Below are 20,080 nucleotides of genomic sequence, written 5' to 3'. Positions count from 1 at the left end.
AGGGTTGCTATGGAGCACAGTTCTATTCCGGCACACACGGGGTTGCTATGGAGCACAGTTCTATTCCGACACACATGGGGTTGCCGTGAGTTGGAGTCAACTCAATGGCAATTGGTTTATTCAACCTTCCAGGGAAGAATAAGCTGATAGGAGTCCTGCCTCTTCTTCCTCCTTCTCCCAGTTCTGGTGGAGATGTTGATAAGCTGCAAAACATTGAACATGCAGAGAGAATGGGGAAGAAGGAGCAGCAGAGACTGAGAAAGGAAGCCTCTGATGAATTGGGCAAATTGCTGTGAATGAGATGCCCTTTGCTAGAAGAGGGGTAATTGCTCTCGTTTTCCTTTCGGAGAAAAAGCCAATTTCCACCTGTCTCTCTCCTGCCTGGGACAAGAGTTGTGCGTCCTTCATCTCTCAAGCCAAAAAGTGCAGATGACACTTTTCCCTTAGGTGCACTGACAGCCACTTTAATCAAACCTATTGAATACAGCCCATTTCCCAAAATGAAGAAACTGTCCACAGGAAATGGATCTCTGGATGAGGCAAAAGGGCTCCATCTAAACCATGGAGTTTTCTTCCTGAGTCGGTAGCATCTGCCAGTGAGTTGTCCAGGCCACCGACACTTTGGTTTATCTGCAGTGGGTACTCCAGGAGCCCACGAAATAACAAAAGACCCGCTGGGCTTCTCTTGCCTTTGGTGCCGTCTGTGCTTATTCCGTCTGTTGCGGATGTTCGCCTTATTCACTGTGCCTCGCTCACTTTGCAGGGCTTAAAGAACCAGTCCCGAGTCAAGCTGAACATCGTGAGGTGTCCTCCTGTAACCACCGTGCTGATCCGGAGGCCCGATCTGCGCTACCAGCTGGGGTTCAGCGTCCAGAACGGAATTGTAAGTACAGCGCACTCCACTCTCTTTCCCAACACTCTGACAATAAGAATGTAGCACAGGGTTTTGTCTTGCTTTATTATTATTTTATCTTAAAGCCCGGGTCCTAGTTACCTAATGCTGCTATAACAGAAATACCACAAGTGGGTGACTTTAACAAACAGAAATTTATTCTCACAGTTTGTTGTTGTTGTTAGGTATTGTCAAGACAGTTCTAACTCATAGGGACCCCATGCACAACAGAACAAAATACTGCCTGGTCCTGTGCCATCCTCACAATTGTTGTTATGCTTGAGCCCATTGTTGCAGCCACTGTGTCAGTCCATCTCGTTGAGGGTCTTCCTCCTTTTCCAGACCCTCCACTTTACCAAGCTTGATGTCCTTCTCTAGTTTAGGAGGCTGGAAGTCCAAATTCAGGATGCTGGCTTTAGGGGAATGCGTTCTGTCTGTGTCGGCTCTGGAGGAAGGTCCTTGTCTCTTCAACTTCTTCCTGGTTCCTTGGAGATCTCCATGTGTCTTGGCATCTATCTCTGCTTCTTTAGCTTGCTCATTTAATCTCTTTCATTTCTCAAAAGAGGTTAACTTCAAACACACCCTATGCTTATCCTGTCTCATTAACATAACAAAGAAAACGTATTCCCAAATGGGATTATAACCACAGGCATAGAGGTTAGGAGTTACAGCACATATTTTGGGGGACATGATTCAATCCGTAACAGCCAGTTAGCTCTCTGAAAGGCCCAAGCAAGGGAGAAGGAATGGGTGGCAGTGGTCTCAGCTTCCTCTGTGGGCAGATCTCCTCTGCAGAGAATTCTGTGCCCTTCTACGTGAGATGTGCCCTTCCCAGAGCCATGGCCCACAAAGCCCAGTGTTCAGGTTGTCCTGCCAGCAGCTGTCTTTACTTTGGGATGCACCCACAAAAAGGCCTGCACCTCGGCTGCACAGGAGACCCCCAAGAAGCATCTATAACTCCCCAAGCTTGAGCCAGGCCTTGAGCAGCTAAGTGGGGCTGGGAGTGTGGTCCCACTTCTTCCCTCTCCCTGCTTCCCCTCCATTGCTTAAGGAGATGTTGATAACCTGTAAAATGTCTAACAGGCAGAGAGAATGGGAAAAAGGGTCCCAGGCACAGTGAAACCTGTGAGAGCTGGAACTCACCGGAACTGCCTTGTTTTTCCCAGCCTTGCAAGTTTTCTGCCTTTGACAGGATGCAGTCCTACCACCTGTTCTATTGCTCTCTATTAGTGGAAATATTTTAGTTTCCCTTCTCGGACAGGTTTCCACCTTACACAGCTTCCGGCTTTCACAGGTTTTACTGTATTTTTTTAAAGCTCCCTAGGTGATTCTGAGGTTGAGAGCTACTGCCTTAGCGGTACAGTCTTACACCATCTGGGCTCAGCGGATTTACCCTTTTGATCTGAATTAACACTTTGGGGATAAAGAGTATTTTAATCGGTTGGCTGTCTGCCTTGTAAGCTATTTCCTTTTTATCCTGGTTTTACTTGTTCTGGAATTGTGATGAGTCTGGGCTTTGATGGCAGATCTGTTCTCTATCTGTAACCTTCCTGGTTAATAGGTTTTGGATGTATTCTCTTTTCTTTGTATTCATCTTTCCAGATAGAAGAACCCTATTCTTTTTCCCCCTTAATTACCTAGAACTCTTAATTGAAAGTTAAAATTTTATTCCAAGTATGCTGTAAGTTTTAGAAATACCCTGGAAATTCCCAGTTGGAGCTGAAACATCCAGCCCCATTTTATGTGCTGTTTCTTCCTTAAGTAGCTTAATTTGCCTGCTAGGAGATGAGCGGGGTCACTCCTTATAGTTTGGGCCTGACATCATATTTCCATCTCTTTATACTTGTTTGCTTTGTTTATATTTGAATAATATTGAAAGTTCAAATATTAGCAGAGTTATAGAATGCGTGAGGGTTCACTGGGGCCTCCAGTTTTATCTGAAGTGGGAAAGGCTAAAAAAAAAAAAAACTCCACAAAATAAAAAGTGGGAAAGGTACTTAAGAAATGTTTTGACCCAAAGTACCTGAGCCAGTGAAGGGGCCACACACTCACAGACACAAGATGTTGTGTTGCTTGTCTGCATGAGCTTTTAAATAAAGACGCACAGTGTGGAATGAAAGGTCGCCTTGGTAAATCCAAGCATGCTGTTTTGGGTAAATTCCAGTTGCTTTGTGTGTGAGGTGGAGGTGGTTGTTCTCTGCACTGCCGAGCCGATCACCATCCCAGCCCTGACGGGCTCATTTTTGCCACCAGCCTACAGCCTCCACCCACCGCCTACCTGACTACATGTAGGCTACACTGTAACAGGAACCAGCCGCTGTTGTTTCTGTAAGGAATGAGTGTACACAACAGTAGCTGAGTTGGGAAGCCCGAAGGGGCATCTCCCCTCCAGCTGCCCTGGTGCCAACCTCCTCTTTGGCTCACGCAACTGTGAGCCTAAAAAACAGGCCACTGGCATTAAGCGGTTTAATGGGTGAATCTGAGTCATGATTCTGGGAAATGATACTAACCTTTGTCACACAGTTTACAAGTCAAAAACATTGGATGTCCTGTGACAAGCCAAAAGAGCTCTTTTTACCAGGACCCAGCTGGGAAGCCAAGCGCTCATGATGAAATGTGCTGTGAAATCCAGTCAGTCAGTCGTGCGCTGTGTTCCTTGCATGAAGTGCGTGAACGGATGCGCTACCGTCGTTGTGGAAAGGAAAAAAAAAAAGAGAGAGTCAAATTCCCAAAGCCTAACCATGTCAGCTTTTCAGAGATGAGCGTGCTAGCAGAGGGGACTTCCAGAAAAGACAGTTTTCCATCCCCACCAGTTCTCAGAGGTGAGGTGCTGCCCACCGGGTGTAACTTGGCCTTTGGTTCTGTAGATCTGCAGCCTCATGCGAGGAGGAATAGCCGAGAGAGGAGGTGTTCGTGTGGGACATCGGATCATTGAAATCAACGGACAGAGTGTCGTCGCCACCCCCCACGAGAAGATCGTCCACATTCTTTCCAATGCTGTTGGGGAGGTAGGAGTTGGGGCCCAGGGCTGGAGAGAAGCTGAAGGTGTCCTCTGGAGCCCCTGACCTTAAAAAGACTCTAAAAAGGGTGTGGGAGCAGTGTCTCACCTCCTCTAACCCCACAAGGGGGAAAGGAAAACCAAGATCAATAGCACAAGGCTGACACCCATGAGGCAGAGGCCAGACAAGCCTCCTCTCTCCGTCATCTCTATCAATTCTGACACCAGCCGCCCCTCCCACAGTACTCTCTACTGGGTTCAATAAGTCATTGCAATGGCCATACAGAACTCACAGACCATACTCACAAGGGCTTATTAGGGAAGAAACAGTTACAATTCAGGCTCAAGAACACTCAGGATACAGTTCTTCCATCAGGATAGCCTCTTCCCGGCTATGCTCACAGGCACACCTCTCCATGGCCCTCTGTCTCTGCCCAAAGGCACTCAGCTTTCTCTCTCCATGGGCCGGGAAGCCCACTCCCACTTTGGTGGTGGTGAGCTGTCCTTCTTGCTCTGAAATTGGCTCTCTTTTAAGGCAAAACTGACCAATCCCCTTGGTAGGCTCCAATTACCCTATCACACAATCACCTGGATGGGAGTAACAAGACCATGGCTAGAAAAGCCACACACAACAGTAGTTAATCCACCGCACAGACCTTCCAGCAAACCTTCCTGAGTATCCCTTCCAGTCCTACCAGTTGCCATCAAATCCACTCCGACTCATGGCGACCCCGTGTGTGTCAGAGTAGAACTGTGCTCCATAGGCTTTTCAGTGGCTGATTTTTCACAAGTAGTTCACCAGGCCTTTCCTCAAGGCACCTCTGGGTGGACTCGAACCTCACCCTTTCATTAGCAGCCAAGCATGTTAACCATTTGTATCACCTGACACTCTTTAATACCCAGAACCATTTGTCTGTGACCAAATTTTAAACCAATTTCCACAAAGAGTAAGTGATGGTAGGAGAGCTCCTGCATAAAATAGAACAGAGCCTCCTTTAGCCTTGTCTCCAGTTTTATTTGCTCACCTTCTCTTCTCAACATGCAGATTTGTGTTGCTGTTCTCTGTGGCTGGCCACATTCTCTCCATTTCCCCCAGTTAGTCTCACGAAATGTGCCTGGCAAATATAAGTCTAGATCCAAGTCAAATCAACAGAACAGCCCCCAGAGGTGTCTCCTGGTGTGGGCTTGCCTCATCATACCTGAGTCTAGGGCTGATTTGCTCATTGCTGTCTGCCAGGAAGGGGAGGGGGGCAAGTCAGGAGCAGGAAGGACCCCAGGCTCACTTTCCTGATTTCAGTGTTTTCTACTTTTAAAAGGCCTGGTGGGAATAAGAGCATTGACCGGGAAAGTAAACCTTACCTAGGCTTTGGTTTTTCATTATTTTCTGTCACGCCTAATTTCTTAGAAAGCTCATGAATTCTATTCTTTCTGAAGTCCATCTGGGTCAGGTGCCTAGTGGGTAAGGGGCTATTTTCAAAACCCCCGATGGTGTGAGGAGGAGGCCTGGGTGGTACAGTCAATGCACTCAGCTGCCAACCGAAAGGTTGGAGATTTGAGTCCACCCAGAGGCACCTTGGAAGAAAGACCTGGCAATCTATGTCCAAAAACTCAGCCACTGAAAACCCTGTGGAGCACAGTTCTACTCTGACACACATGGGGTCGCCATAAGTCAGAGTCAACTCGACGGCAATTGTTTTTTATGCTGTGATTTGCCGCCTCTCTCCCCAGCTCACCCAGACCCTCCACTCCCTGTTAACAAGTGTTTTCTGCCCTCAGATCCACATGAAGACAATGCCAGCCGCCATGTACAGGCTGCTAACGGCCCAGGAGCAGCCAGTTTACATCTGAGCGCTGGCGCCCTGACGCACCTCGCGGCATGCATGGAGGACTCTCCTCACTTGTGGTTGTGTGTCTAGTGCTGCATCTGTGTGTCCACTGCGACATTTCCCTCTCGCACTCAGCATTGGGTTGTGCACAGGGAGAGGAGAATCCGCAAGGACCTCTTCGGTCTCTGTCTCTCTCCAGTTTGTATTTCTTTTAATCCAGGGAAGTTTTGTGTGCACTCGTTTGAGAATGGAGAGCTGCCCCAATCCTCCCAGGACCCTCTTGAAGGGCCCTCTTGCTGGCGGGGGGGGGTGTACCCCGAGGAGGGCTGTTGCTGCCCAGCAGGGAATCATCCTTTCCCAGGAGGCGCAGATGTTGTAGAAGGACCTCCTGGGGCGGTGGAGAAGCTGATTCAGCAGTGCCCAAAATCCAGTTGCTGATCTACGCTCTCCTCACCTGGATGTATAGGAATATGGTGGTGACGGGGGCAGCCCATGGCTTTGAGGATATGCACTGCCCACAGTGTGGTGGGCACAATACATTGTCTCCACCCGGAATTTCTGAGCCAACTTAAACCCATTCTGTAGCTAGTTTTAGTTTCAACATACTTGTGTTTCTAATAACATGGGCCTTAGGAGCTGCCTTGCACAAGGACACCATAGCCTCGCAGAGAGCTTGGCAATTCATGGGGCATCCAAAGCCTCCATAGGTTGTCCCAAGGTTACCGGCCCCTGGATCAACACAGGCAGGTTCCATCTGCCTCTCCTGTATCTCACTGTCACACACACACACACACACACACACACACAGTCACACTTGTATCTCACCCTTCCCTCCGCCCCACCACCAATAAGATAAGCTGAAAGTGCCCCCCTTGGGACCTGCCTCTGATAGCGCACAGAGCCCCTGGACCACCCACATGGCCTCTCTGGTGGCCCCTTGCCCTGACAGGCGGGTGGCACAAAAACTGGTTGGCCTTGTGCTGCACTATTCCTTTCTGGTTGAGCCTTGGACCTCCCAGACCACCTAGGCTCAAAGTGTCCCCCTCTGAGGGAGTGGACCCCACTACCCCCATACACACAGACACACACACACACACGGAGTCTGGGAAGGACGGACTGTCCCCCTTGAGGACTAGGGCCCGGGTCCTCATGTGAGGGCACAGGCATGTTACATTTTCCGGCCCAAGGCTGGACCAACTCTCTTTTCTGCTCAGCCTGTGCCATTGGAGAGGCCAGAACAGAACATAAGCCACAAAACTAAGGGGACAGTAATGACCTCAACCTATGCCTAAGAATCCCCAATGTGTCCTAGAAACATCTTCTCGCTGCCTCGTGGGTCTGAGAGTGTTGACTGGTGTGGAATGTTCCTTGTTTTCATCAGGTGCCTCATATTTATGGATTCCGTCACCGTCGGTGCAGATGTTTTAGTAATCTTATTATTCTGAGCCAGTTTTTCACTTCTTCTTGGTCCAAAGAGCATTTGGTTTTCATGTGGGGTGTGATTGTGTTTTGGTTTTTTGTTGTTTTGTTTTTGTTGTTCATGACCTCAGTAGAGACAGGGGAAGAGAAACTAATATATTTTATAATATTGATATAATCCCTGTCCTCTGCATCTGGGATATTTATGTTGTGTCTTGTGGAAATAGGATCTCAGCGAGCAAATGTTAGGGAGGATGTATTTATACGTAGGGTAGAGGAGCTCCTGGGAGGGAGGAAAGTAAATTAAACAGATGAGGAAAAAGAGGCGTCAATTAGAGAGCCACATGGTCAGTTCCCCTAGGCTCTTTGCACCTTCTGAAGTTTCTGCTTAGCACCAGGAAAGCTGAAGGCCTCAGAGAAATCAGAAGCTGACCTCTCTGTTTTTCTGTGGTGCAACCAGTCATAACAAAGAGGCTGCTGGCCACCCAAAAGTCCTCTCAGAGCGCTGCGCAGTGGGATGGGGGAGCCGGGCTGGGCGGTTAGACCCTCTGGACTTAGGGCTCGGAGCAGAGTGCTGCTGGGGGTGGGGGGCACCCCCAAGGTTGACCCACCACAAATGCAGGAGCCCAGAACTGTGGCTCCAGGTTCTTAGTTTGCCTGTCCTGAAATAACCAAGCTATAGAGTTTCCGATGTTATGCTAAAGTGCTAAAAAAAAAAAAATTTTTTTTTTTTTTTTTTAAGAGCCACAAATTCATGCTTCCTCAGCCAAACGGAGAGTGGGTAAAACAGGAATGAGTTGTCCTTGGGGATATTTCAGGCATCAGGAGCCTTAGCAAATCACTGGAGGGGCTTTTGCCTGTCTGCTCACAGAGGGACCCACCTGCCTGGGCACCTGTAATAGCACCAGATAGGACAACTGTAACCGCAGGGGCTACCCTTATGGCCGAGGGAAGGGAGCCCAGCCAGTACATCCCTATGTAGCTGCCCAGTAATACAATCAGGCGTCTTCACCTAAAGGAGGGAGGAGGGAGAAAATGCTTTTTCTTCCTGTTGCACAAACATCTTGGCATGTTTGAGAGGTGCTGAGAGAGACAGTTGTGTGAGCCCTCCTAGAAGCCTTTTAGCATAAGATTATTTATCCACCGCATGCTTCTAGGTTCATATCACTGGTTTCTCACCCCCAGAGTGAACATTGCTGGGGCTTGGAATAGGTTCACCCAACTGAAGTGGGTTCTCTTTCCCCTGCTACCCTTGGACAGAGGGCGCTAACCTATGTTTGGTTAACTTAGGAGTCACCAGTAACCAGTTGCCATCCATTCTGACTTGTGGCGACCCCATGTGTTTCAGAGTAGAACTGTTCCATAGGGTTTCTATGGCTGTGACCTTTCAGAAGTAGACCACCAGGCTTTTCTTCCAAGGCACCCCTGGGTGGGTTTGGACCATCAACCTTTCAGATAGTAGCCCAGCATTTAATCATTTGCATCACCCAGGAACTCCAACTTAAGAGTAAACCAAAAAAGCCAACCCCATTGCTCTCGAGTCCATTCCCACTCATAGCAACTCTATAGGACAGAGTAGAACTGTCCGACAGGGTTTCCAAGGCTGGAAATCTTTATGGGAGCAGACTGCCACATCGTTCTCCCACAGAGTGGCTGCTGGTGGATTTAGACTGCCAACCTTTCAGTTAGCAGCCACGCACTTAACCACTGTACCACCAGGGCTCCTTAGGAATAGGAGTCTTAAATATTAAATTCTAGTATTTAGTAACTCCAATTTTGGAAGTCCCCTGAGAAGAGGTGGTTTACTTCCCTTTTGATGCTCCAATATAGATAGGTATATAAATACATATACACCCTGTGCCGTATTTTTAAGCAAATAACACGCACCTTCTGTGTTTGTTTGCCAGCCTCACCCTCCACCAGTGAGATATTTTCATAAGTGCCATGGCAGCACTTGTGAGGGTGCCTCACAGGGGGAGGGACTGGCCAGCAAACAAACGCAGAAGGCATGCGGTATTTGTGTAAAATGCGGCATACCTGGGAAGACCATGTACAGAGCAGCCTTCCCCACCATTGCCTGGGCAAAAAGCCACTCTTGGCACTTGGCTAGGACATGCTGGTGACTCCACTTTGGGGACCAACTCCCAGGTCTGCCTATCCCTCCTGGCCTTGCCAGGATGCACCAGAACCTACCCTGCTTCTGCCCTCACAAATGTGAGCATTTCAGGGAGCCACCGTCAGCCTTGGGTTCATAAGAGGAGGAAACCCCAAATGACCGATACCCGGAGCACAGTTCTCAAGCAGCACCTCCCTCCCCTCCCCAGAGTGACTCTGCGTTCCCAAGGGCCGGTTTGCTTTCAGCTCATTGCCCATCAACACTGGCCCTCCAAGAGTCCCACAGTAACCTACTACCTCCCCCCACGCTCCTCTGACCCTGCAGCAGCCCCATGCGCGCAGGCACTCACTGTCCACACGCTGGTGAAAACCTGTCCCCAGGCCCTTCTTGGGTCTCTCGACTGGTGGTGTAGCTGTTACCAATGTTTACATGCAGGGGCTGCCTCGTCCTTATTTCTCCCCTCCCTCATCCACAAGGCCACTTGTTAGTGTGCATGTCCCATCTGTCTTCTCCTTCCCTGGTTTGGGTTGACTGGAGCACACGATTTGGGCTTTTATTTCCTCCTCCCTCCAGGCAGTGTGTGAGGACTGTGGGAACGGAACTCCGTGTACATAGCACAGCACCTAGAGTATATCAACTTGTACTTTTGTTCTGTAAAGAGGGTGGCATAGAGCTTATTGTAAAGCGTCAGGAGAAGTCTAGTATTGTATTTGTAACAATATCGTTCTTTGTATACACAGAACTCAACATCTCTATATATAAATATAAATAAATATATAAAGAAGATATCTATCCCTGTGAGCCTGGAATGTCGACATCGCACTCCCAATGAATGTTAGGGCCCCGCCCTCCTTCCCCTCCTCTGTCGCGTGGCAGAAGTCGTTTGGTTTGGGGGTCGTGATGTATTTGATGTGCTAGCTCTCCTTATTTAACTGAACGCTAATGTCTGTAAGAGTTGCAGCAACAATAAACAAGAACTTCACCTCTCGGCTCCACTGAGTGTCTTACTGTTGCAGGGGAGGGAGGGGACCCCAGGTGACAGGAGGGTTTTGTTTTCTTAACGGGCCAACTCCTGTTCATCCAATGAGGGCTGCTTGCTGCCCAGAACCCAGCGTTTTCTAAATGGGCTTCTATTCTGTGAAACGGAACTGGTTCTAAACATGAAAGGCTTCGTTTGGCTGTTACAGCTGATATCCCACGATCTGGTTGGTCTCCTTCGAGAACACTGTGAAGGGGAGAAGGGAACCCTTTGGGTTTCATATCGTGCATCCTCAATGGTCTAGAGGTCACTGGTGATTCAGCGGTAGAATTCTCACCTTCCATGCTGTAGACCCAGGTTCGATTCCTGGCCAGTGCGCCTATGCACAGCCACCACCCATTTGTCAGTGGAGGCGTGGTGCATGTTGCTATGATGCTGAACAGGTTTCAGCAGAGCTTCCAGACTAAGACCAGGAAGAAAGGTCTGGAGATCTACTTTAAAAAATAAGCCAGTTAAAACCCCATGGATTACACCTGTCCAATCCACAACCGATCATGAGGATGGCATAGAACCAGGCAGCTTTTCATTCTGTTGACATGGGGCTCCCATGAGTCAAGTTGACTCAATGGCAGCTAACAACAACTGTCCTCAATGAGGGAAGGGAAACCGGAGTTAATTATCTCCCCAAGAAATCTCCAATGAGGGGAGGTAGCCCTTGCTAAGGGACTCAAGTGTGTAGTAGTGTTGGAAGAGAAACAGTTGCCCTGGGGAGACCTACCTGAAGGTTCCCTGAGAAGGTTCCGGAAGATTCTTCTCTCAGTGCTTTTTGCAATTCCACTTTTTGAAGCTTGCTGGGGTGAATTCCCTGCTGGCAGGGATGTGCTGAGGAGACTGGTCTCCCCAGCGTGGACTGTATCCAGCCCTGTTTGTAAAGCAAAATGCTCTTACACTTTTTCTCTGTGGACACCACCACTCCGTCTTCCCTGAGAAACCCTGGCACAGCCCCTGAGGGTCAGTGAGCTGGGGCTGCCGAAAGCCCTGGGCGGTGGAGGTTGTACCTTGAACTGAGGGTCCTGGGGTGGCCTCCATGGCCTGGCCTTAGGGAATCCCCAACCCTCTCACACAAAATGTGAGTTTCCAGAACACAGAGATGTCTGTTACTGAATAACGTGGAAAGAAAACACATCTCATTGATGAATTGAGAAGTCACAACTTGGGGAAAGACTAACAGCAAATCTTGATAGCAACTTCTGTGTGCCGGGCACTGTCCCAAGCACTCTACATAGATTAACTCAGCTAATCCCCAAAACACCTCTAAGAGGTAGACGCGTTAGTATCCCCACATTACAGATGTGGAGACTGAGGCACAGAGCGTTCAAGGACTTATCTTTATTTTTTCCAGCTGCTTCCTGGCAATGCTAGGACTCCCTGTTCCCATCACACACTGTTGAGCTCTGCATTATAACTTTGTGGTTTCTTTTGGTTCTTACTATGCTTTCATTCCAGGTTCTCATTCATTTGCAAACCTCAGTCTTCTGTCCAATTAAAACTTCCCCCAATCCCCATTTTGGGCTCTAGGTGCTGGATGGGTGGGGAAAGGTGGACTCTTCTCTGCACCTCCCCTTTAGGGGAAGAGACATGGGTGGGAGATGAAAGTTTCCCTACAGTAGGTGTTGCCCTTGGAAAGGGCACAGGCCTCCCCTTGTTGGGTCATTCTGCTAGTCTGGAGACAAATGGTGGACAGCCCCTTGCATTGGAAAGTCCCTTGAACCGTCAGCAACATCTTCCACCTGACCCCACCAGGCCATGAGTCTCTGCAGCTAGCGCCTCTTCAACCCCAGCCGTGCCCCAGCAAGCCCACAGCCGACCACCCCAGCAGTCAGCGAGCTCAAGTGGCGTCCACTCTCCTCAGACCCTCTCTTCGCCTGGTCATCCCCTGAGCCATGGGTCTCCAGTCTCCTGCCTATCTGTCCACCAACAACCACCACTGCTCATTCCCTCAGGCCAGTCCCTTAGCCACTTGTAGATAAAATGGTTCCCAATTTAGTGTTGGGGGGAGGCAAGTGAAGGGCTTAGGCACCCAAATTTCACAAGTGATTATTTTGGGGTCTTCCTCCCTTGGCCTACAGTGTGAAACATATTCCTCTTTTCTTACCCCACGGGGGAGGAGGGAGAAATAGCTTCTTTCCCCAGTTCTGCCTGCCTCTGAGTGGCAACGCCCCTCAATGGTTTTCTGATATCACCAGGACAAAGGTGAGAGTGGCAACTGAGGGTAGAGCCTAGTCCTGAAACTGGCACCTATATCTTAGCAAGCCTGTGGAGGTGTCCGTCCCCTGTGGGAGGTGCCTGTCCCCTGTGTGAGGTGCCTGTCCCCTGTGGGAGTTGCCTGTCCCGTGTGGAAGGTGCCTGTCACCTGTGGGAGGTGCCTGTCCCCTGTGGGAGGTGTCTGTCCCTGTGGGAGGTGTCTGTCCCTGTGGGAGGTGTCTGTCCACTGTGGGAGGTGGCTGCCTATTGTATAAAAAAATTGTATAGGGGATTAGAAAAGGCCTCATGGAGGAAGAAAGGGAGGGGCCCTGCACATGTCTAGGGGACAAGTGTTCCAAGCCAAAGGGACAGCAAGCACAAGGCCCTGAGCAGATATTTCGTGAAGTGCTGGAGGAAGAACTAGGACCCAGGGTGGCAGGAGTAGAGTAAGGGAGGCAGCAAGTGGTTGGAGATGCGGTAAGTAGGGTAGATAGATGGGGGGGGGTGACTGCTGTAGGTGGTTGTAAGAACGTTAGTGCTCCTGCTCTCTCGCGCACTCGCTCACACACATCCCTAATTGCTTCCATACAACCCCACGCACTTCATCACACTCAACTCACACTTCTCACCTCCTCTGCGCTTCCACCTCCAAACCACCCCTTTTTACTCAGGACTCAAGTTGTCAGGAGCTAGGATTTGCCGCCCTCTGGCGGAATAACATCATTGTTGAGCTCCTTCCAGTGGATTCCAACTCATAGCAACCCTATATGACAGGGTAGAACTGCCCCATAGGGTTTCCCTGCCTGTAATCTTTATGGGAGCAGATGGCCAGGTCTTTTCTCACATGGAGAGGCTGGTGGATTCAAACTGTCAACCCTTCTTTTAGTAGCTGAGTGTTTTAACCATTGCGCCACCAGGGCTTCTTCAAATCCAGATAAACACCCAGATTCTCTGACCCCACTGAGTGGAGGAAGAATTTTAACCAACCCTCCCAGACCCCTTGTTTTCCAAGTAGGAAACTGAAGTCCCAAGCCACACAGTGAGCAGTCAGCTAGAACCTCGATCCCGGCTCCCTCCCAAACTGGCGGATTAACCAGCAAACACGCTACTCACAGGTTCACGGTAAACAAGGTACACATGGGATTACTTGTTTTTTTCACCATGTGGAATTGTGCACTACAGATTAGTAAGTAAACACAAGTAAACCCGTGAATACCTTGCTTATTGAGTAATCCGTCCCTGCAAAGCTAACGTTCCTTTGTATAATTCCAATGCTGGGCTTATAGTGGGGACAGGCTGGGCCCATGGCTGTGACCCCAGTCCTTGGGCCATCTCCAGAGTCTTTGTGAAAGCTGGCGTTGAACAGCACAGATAAACGCCAGTTCCCCATCCCTTCGGTAGGCAGGAAAATTCATTCCTCGAGGGCTGAGAGGCACCAGCAACTGTGTGTGGGAAGTACAGCCTTATCTCTACCCAGTATCCCCTTCCTTAGAGAGGACTTCACATCTGCTCCCGTTGGCAATCTCAGAGTGCAGTATGCTGGCTACTTAACTAAATTACAGCTCTCTCTCCCCTCCACTTGTTTCTTGTGGGCAGGGGCCAAGTCTTCCTCAGCTTTCTACATCATTGTGGGTTATAATTGGAAGAAGAGTCACAGACAGGTTCAGCTTAGAGCTCTGCTACCTAGTCTAGCTGTGTGACCTTGGGCAAGTTAGTCAACCACTCTGAGTCACTATTTCTTCATCTGCAAAATGGGCACAGCTTGGCTCAGTTGTTGGTAAAATTAGAGATTCTGCCCTTGAAGTATCTAGCGCATGCCTGGTATGTATTGGACATTGAGGCAAGAGATGCAGTTATTATACAGAAGGTGCAAAACTAGGCGTGCAGTAGAAGCATGAGGAAATCCTTCTCAGAGAAGGCAAGGTCTCTGCATGGATTGGAAAGTACTGTACGACTTTGCCAGGAGCCCTGATGGCGAAGTCGTTAAAGCACTTGGCTGCTGACTGAAAGGTTGATGGTTGGAATCTATCAGCTGCTCCACAGGAGAAAGATGTGGCTGTCTGCTTCCATAAAGATTTACAGCCTTGGAAACCCTATGGGGCAGTTCTACTCTGTCCCATAGGGTCCCTATGAGTTGGAATTGACACGACAGCCATGGATTTGGTTTTTGGTAGGACTTTGCCAAGTGACACAGTTGGAAAGAACATGCAGAGGCACAGAAATCTGGGGCAACACGGTGAAGGGATCCATAGCCACTTGGTATGATGTTGACACACTTGGTGATAAAATTCTAAAAAGTGATGGTGGAGTTTGCAAGAAACACCAAGTCACACTGAAGTTACAGGCCTGAGATTTATAAAAGATTATTAGATATTTTATTATTTGTAAATTATAATAAACACATATATGTATATGTATGTGAAATCCCTGGGTAGAGCACATGGTCAAGCACTTGGCTACCAACCAAAAGGTTGAAGGTTTGAATCCACCCAGAGGCACCTTGGAAGAAAGGCCTGGCAATCTACTTCTGAAAGGTTTAAAAAAAAAAAAAAAAGGCCGCCATTGAGTCAGTTCTGACTTGGGGCAACCCCATGTGTTACAGAATAGAACTGCTCCATAGGGTTTTCCTGGCTCTTATCTTTACAAAAGCAGATCACCAGGGCTTTCCTCAGCAGTACTGCTGGGGGGGTTCAAAGGCCAAACTTGAGGTTGGTAGTTGAGTGCAAACTGTTTGTGCCCCCCAGGTCACAGCCATTGACAACCTTGTGAAGTAGTTCTACTCTGAAATACATGTGGTTGCAATCAGTAGGAATTTACTCTATGACAACTGGGTTTTGTTTGGTTGATTGTTTACTTGATGGTTGGTTGGTTGGTTGGTTTGTTTGGTATACACACACACACACACACACGCTTTCCCTAAGAGAGCTGATTGTTAACACTTACCAGCACACTTGCTCCAGTCCGGTTTCTTCAACCTGTTTGGGCTATTCTTGATCTTTTTTGTGAAGATTTGGTCTGCAAACATTTATTAATAAAATAAATCATAATCTTTTTTTTTTTTTTTTTGCCTATTGGAAGCAAATAGTTCAAAATGCCAACAAGTCTTAGGTGTTTGTCACAGCATAGGGGGCAGACTTTGTGGGGTCCCCAGGTCCTGCCGTGGCTAGGTTAAGAAGAGAGGTGCATTCCAGATGGAAGCTGAGAGTCCAGTCAGTGCAGTGACCTCAAGGGGCTCAGAGTGGACTCCTGTCCAGCTCCCAGCTCAACTTAGTCTCCAACGGCAGCGCAGATGCAATACAATGTTAGCAATACAAAGCAATCTTTTTGTTCAACTCCCTCATATGTTTATTGGAAATCTGCCAATATCCTGGTGGTGCAGTGGTTAAGGAGTGTGGCTACTAACCGAAAGGTCGGTAGTTCGAATCTACCAGCTGCTCCTTGGAAACTCTATGGGGCAGTTCTACTCTGTACTATAGAGTCTCTATGAGTTTGAATCGACTCGACGGCAATTTTTTTTTCTAATAACTTAATTTTTTATAAAAATCACCACCCACTAGGATTTGATAAGCCCAAACAGGCCCACTCTCAATAATAAAGAGAGCTAACATTTTCTGAGTACCTATAAGATGCCAGGCAGATGAGCAGCTTGTATCATTTAATCACACAGCAAAATCACGAAGCAGGTATTGCTCTATTTTATTGATGAAGACCACCACCTGTCTGCCAGTTTGTTATACTGTGGTGGCTTGCATGTTGTTGTGATACTGGAGGTATGTCACCAGTATTTCAAATATCACCAGCATCACCTATGGTGGACAAGTTTCAGCAGAGCTTCCAAACTAAGATAGACTAGGAAGAAAGGCCTGGGGATCTACTTCCAAAAATTAGCCAATAAAAACCCTAAGGATCACAAGGAAGATAAGCTCAAACATACGATAGCTACAACAATGGACTCAAATATACCAGCAATCATGAAGATGGTGCAGGACCCACTTCCTTCTGTTTATATATAAAGTCGTCATGAGTCAGAGTCAACAGCAACTCAATAGCAACTAACAACATTGATGAAGAAACAGCTCAGACATGATAGGAGGTAATTTGCCCAAAGTAAGAGTGAAGATTCAAACTCAGTCCCATCTTGTGATTTCCCAGGAGGAGCATGTGGTCAGGAGCGGAGCTGCACATAAACCCAGGGAGCTGTAACACAAAGCAAAACACTCTTCCCCAGACACCAACGTCTCAAGGAAGATATCAACAGAAGCTACAGGAGCTCCAAGGGGGTGGATAGCGTGATGGGGAGGGATAGGGAAATAGATGCACTGCCCCCTGGGAGCAGAGGGGTAGGAACAGAATGTGCTTGGCCGTGAGGAGCACAGTCAAACCACAGTTTTTCAGGACAGGGAAGCAAGAGTTAGATTGTGGGGCTCACACAGTTTAGACTGGAGCAAGTCCGTTTTCAATTTCATTTCATTTTTCACTAAGGAAGAGCTCTGGGTGATTGCATGAGTAAATCCTGTCTGTGCTGTTAATTACCAGCTTATGTTCTTACCCCTTCAGCTTTCCATAGTCCATTCCTTCAGTTCTGAGTGTGGCTTGGTGTCAACCACTGTGCTGGGGACCAAGAATGCAAGGGCAGGGAAAGGGACACCATCTGTGCCGTCAGAGTGCACAGCAAGGGCCCGGCATTTGCTGTGTGGCTGGAGGGTTGGGCGGGGTTAAATGTGGGGTTCTGGGTTCACTTCCTATCTGCACCTTCACTAGCACTGAGGCACGTGGTGAACTACTTAATCTCCTCTTTGTGCTTCAGTTCCTCACCTGAAAAGTGCGGACCGTTATAGTGCCTACTTCAGAAGCTGACTCAGAAGAGCAAAAGAGATTACGCACATGAGTGCCACAGTGCCTGGCCTTTGGGAAGCACTTCATGCATGTTAGCAATGATTATTCTGGAAGTGTCTCTGTAGTCCCCATAGGAACACTCAGAATGGCCCTGCTTGGAGGTGGACAGGGCATCTCTGCCTGCACCAGGCTCTCCTGGCTTTCTCCTGCCCAGCGCTGATTTCTGCCTGTACCAGGCTCTCCTGGCTTTCTCCTGCCCAGCGCTGACTTCTGTCTGCACCAGGCTCTCCTGGCTTTCTCCTGCCCAGCGCTGATTTCTGCCTGCACCAGGCTCTCCTGGCTTTCTCCTGCCCAGCGCTGATTTCTGGGTCAATGTGTGATGTTCCATCACCACCTGGTGGGCCACACTGGGAACAGCAACGAGTTCACTCCATGATTATGATCCTAGAGGGAACAGTCTGAAGGCCCAGCATGCTCTGGATTCACGCTCTGTGGATTGCTCTGAGGGAGCCCTGGTGGTACAGTGGTTAAGCACTTGGCTGTTAACCAAAAGGTCAGTGGTTCGAACCCACCATCCACTCCATGGGAAAAAGACGTGACAATCTGCTTCGATAAAGATTACAGCCTTGGAAACACTATGGGGCAGTGCTACTCTGTCACTATGACTCAACGGCAACAGGCAGTGGTGTCACTAGGTTGTTGTCACCCAGTGCTACATGGACCTCATGGACCTCCTCCTGTACCAGACCACACAAAATCCTTAGTAATGTTTTTTTGTACTAATGTTACTCTCCCAAACATCACTCCTTCTTCTTCTTTAATTACTACTTCATTCTCAAGTTATTGATATAGGTTCACAAATGCTAATTACAATATTGTAGCTAAAACACCAGAAAATTTGACAAAATCAGCGACTAGAAAAACACCAAGCCCATTGCTGTTGAGTCGAATCCAACTCATAGCAACCTTATAGGACAGAGTAGAACTGCCCCATAGAGTTTCCAAGGAGCACCTGATGGATTTGAACTACCGACCTTTTGGTTAGCAGCCGTAGCACTTAACCACTATACCACCAGGGTTTCTATAAGCACACAGGCAGCAACAAAAACAACAGTGAGAGCTTGTAGCGTGTGCAGATGTAAACACGTGATTCGAAGCTCGTTGTACTTGGGTAATAAAGACAGCTCTGACCTGAGGGCATTAAACCAAAAAAAAAAAAAAATACCAAACCCATTACCATTGAGTCAATTCCAACTCATAGAGACCTCATAGCACAGGGTAGAGCTGCCCCACACAGGAGCGCCTCGTGGATTTGAACTGCCGACCTTTTGGTTAGCAGCTGTAGCACTTAACCACTAGGTCACCAGGAGAGGAATTAACCCAGTGCCGTCGAGTCGATTCCGTCTCATACAATTAGAAGGTTCAAAAAGTAAACTGGCACAGAAGTTTAGCCTTGTTGTGTATATTGATACATGTAAGCTGGGCTTACAAAAAATATTTTTGTTGCTATAACTAACTACAGGGATATTTTTATTAAAAACGATAAATTTCTGCTGAAACGCTGCACAAAAATTTTATGGATGGTCATTTTGGTGTCACGCCCCCGACAGTATCACCCAATGTGCTCCACACACCCCCTCCCCCACCTTCCTACTGACACCACTGACAACCGGTTTGGGTTTATTGGGGTTTGGATTGTTCTGGGCCTATGTGATCCTCATCTCTCTTTAGTAATAGAGAATATAGTTAACTGCTGTTCCCTGGGGTTACCTATAAAGGATGGCAACAGGGCTGGGAATAAATCCTCCCATTTCTATTACTCTGCTCCTCAAGTTACTGCCACAAAAACAAATAAAATCATGTAGAAATGGGATTCTTAAAAACGGAATCTAACTCTGTATGTATCAAGGGAGCTGTCTATTGAAAGAATTCTAAATTCACACCTCTTTTAAAACAATGGTGAATCTGAGTCTTTTGGTGGTAACTTGAATGTTTGTATTCTCCTTTGGGAAACCCTGGTGGTGTAACGGTTAAGTGCTACAGCTGCTAACCAAAAGGTCGGCAGTTCGAATCCACCAGGCACTCCTTGGAAACTGTCAGGCAGTTCTACTCTGTCCTATAGGATCGCTATGAGTCAGAATCGACTCAATGGCAGTGGGTTTGGTTTTGGTGGTTTATTCTCTATTGAGATTATGGTCATCCAGCCAGTCGGACCAAACCAGTTGCCATTGAGTCTATTCCAACTCACAGCGACCCCTTGTGTGCAAAGTAGAACTGTACCCCATAGGGTTTTTAAGGCTGTTTTTTTTTAAACCTTTAGGAAGCAGATGGCCAGGCTGAGTGGGGCTCGAACTGACAACCTTTCAGTTAGCAGTGGGCACTTAACCATCCACGGACTCCTTCAGTCAATGAGCATTTATTTAGCGTTAATTCTGTGCCAGAAGCCATTCTAGGTGCTGGGCCGACCCCAGTAAATAGACACAATTCTTGCCCTTGTTAAATCTACATTCTAGTGGAGGAGACAAAAAATAGACAAGTAAAATACATGGTTACGTTAGGTGGCGACATATGCTAAGGAGAAAAATTAAGCAGGGAAAGGCCAGGAGTGCCAGACGGCTACAATTTGGGGAAGGTTGGCCAGAAAAGACCTCACTGAGAAGGGAACATGAGGACCTGAAGAAGTTGAGAAGGCAAGTTAAAGCATTCCAGGCAGAGGGGGTGCAAGTGCAAGGGCCCTGAGGCAGGGGCATGAGGAATAGGGAGGAGGCCA

General features: G+C 48.2%; 2 protein-coding genes across 5 annotated transcripts in view; one reads left to right on the top strand and one right to left on the bottom strand.

Annotated features, from left to right (window-relative positions):
• Window positions 1-10,236, top strand: part of APBA1 (amyloid beta precursor protein binding family A member 1) — a 235,613-nt gene extending 225,377 nt beyond the window's left edge. For both annotated transcript variants that reach the window (XM_049895520.1, XM_049895519.1), the window contains 3 exons: window positions 764-883; window positions 3,760-3,900; window positions 5,667-10,236. In XM_049895520.1, the coding sequence (XP_049751477.1) occupies window positions 764-883; window positions 3,760-3,900; window positions 5,667-5,738 (333 nt within the window). In that variant the 3' untranslated portion in view covers window positions 5,739-10,236. The remainder of the gene's footprint in view (window positions 1-763; window positions 884-3,759; window positions 3,901-5,666) is intronic.
• Window positions 10,237-10,742: 506 nt separating this feature from the next.
• ENTREP1 (endosomal transmembrane epsin interactor 1) overlaps window positions 10,743-20,080 on the bottom strand; it is a 98,614-nt gene continuing 89,276 nt past the window's right edge. For 2 of the 3 annotated variants that reach the window (XR_007518639.1, XR_007518641.1), the window contains one exon: window positions 13,339-15,489. The gene's annotated coding sequence lies outside the window, so the exon portion shown is untranslated. Of the gene's footprint in view, window positions 11,153-13,338; window positions 15,490-20,080 lie in introns of those variants that run through there. The other variant, XR_007518640.1, reaches the window with a different exon arrangement.

This window comes from Elephas maximus, chromosome 9, assembly GCF_024166365.1.
Source record: "Elephas maximus indicus isolate mEleMax1 chromosome 9, mEleMax1 primary haplotype, whole genome shotgun sequence".
Lineage (NCBI taxonomy): Eukaryota > Metazoa > Chordata > Mammalia > Proboscidea > Elephantidae > Elephas > Elephas maximus.
Note: the sequence above shows the minus strand (reverse complement) of the source record. Positions and strands in the feature narration are given on the sequence as shown.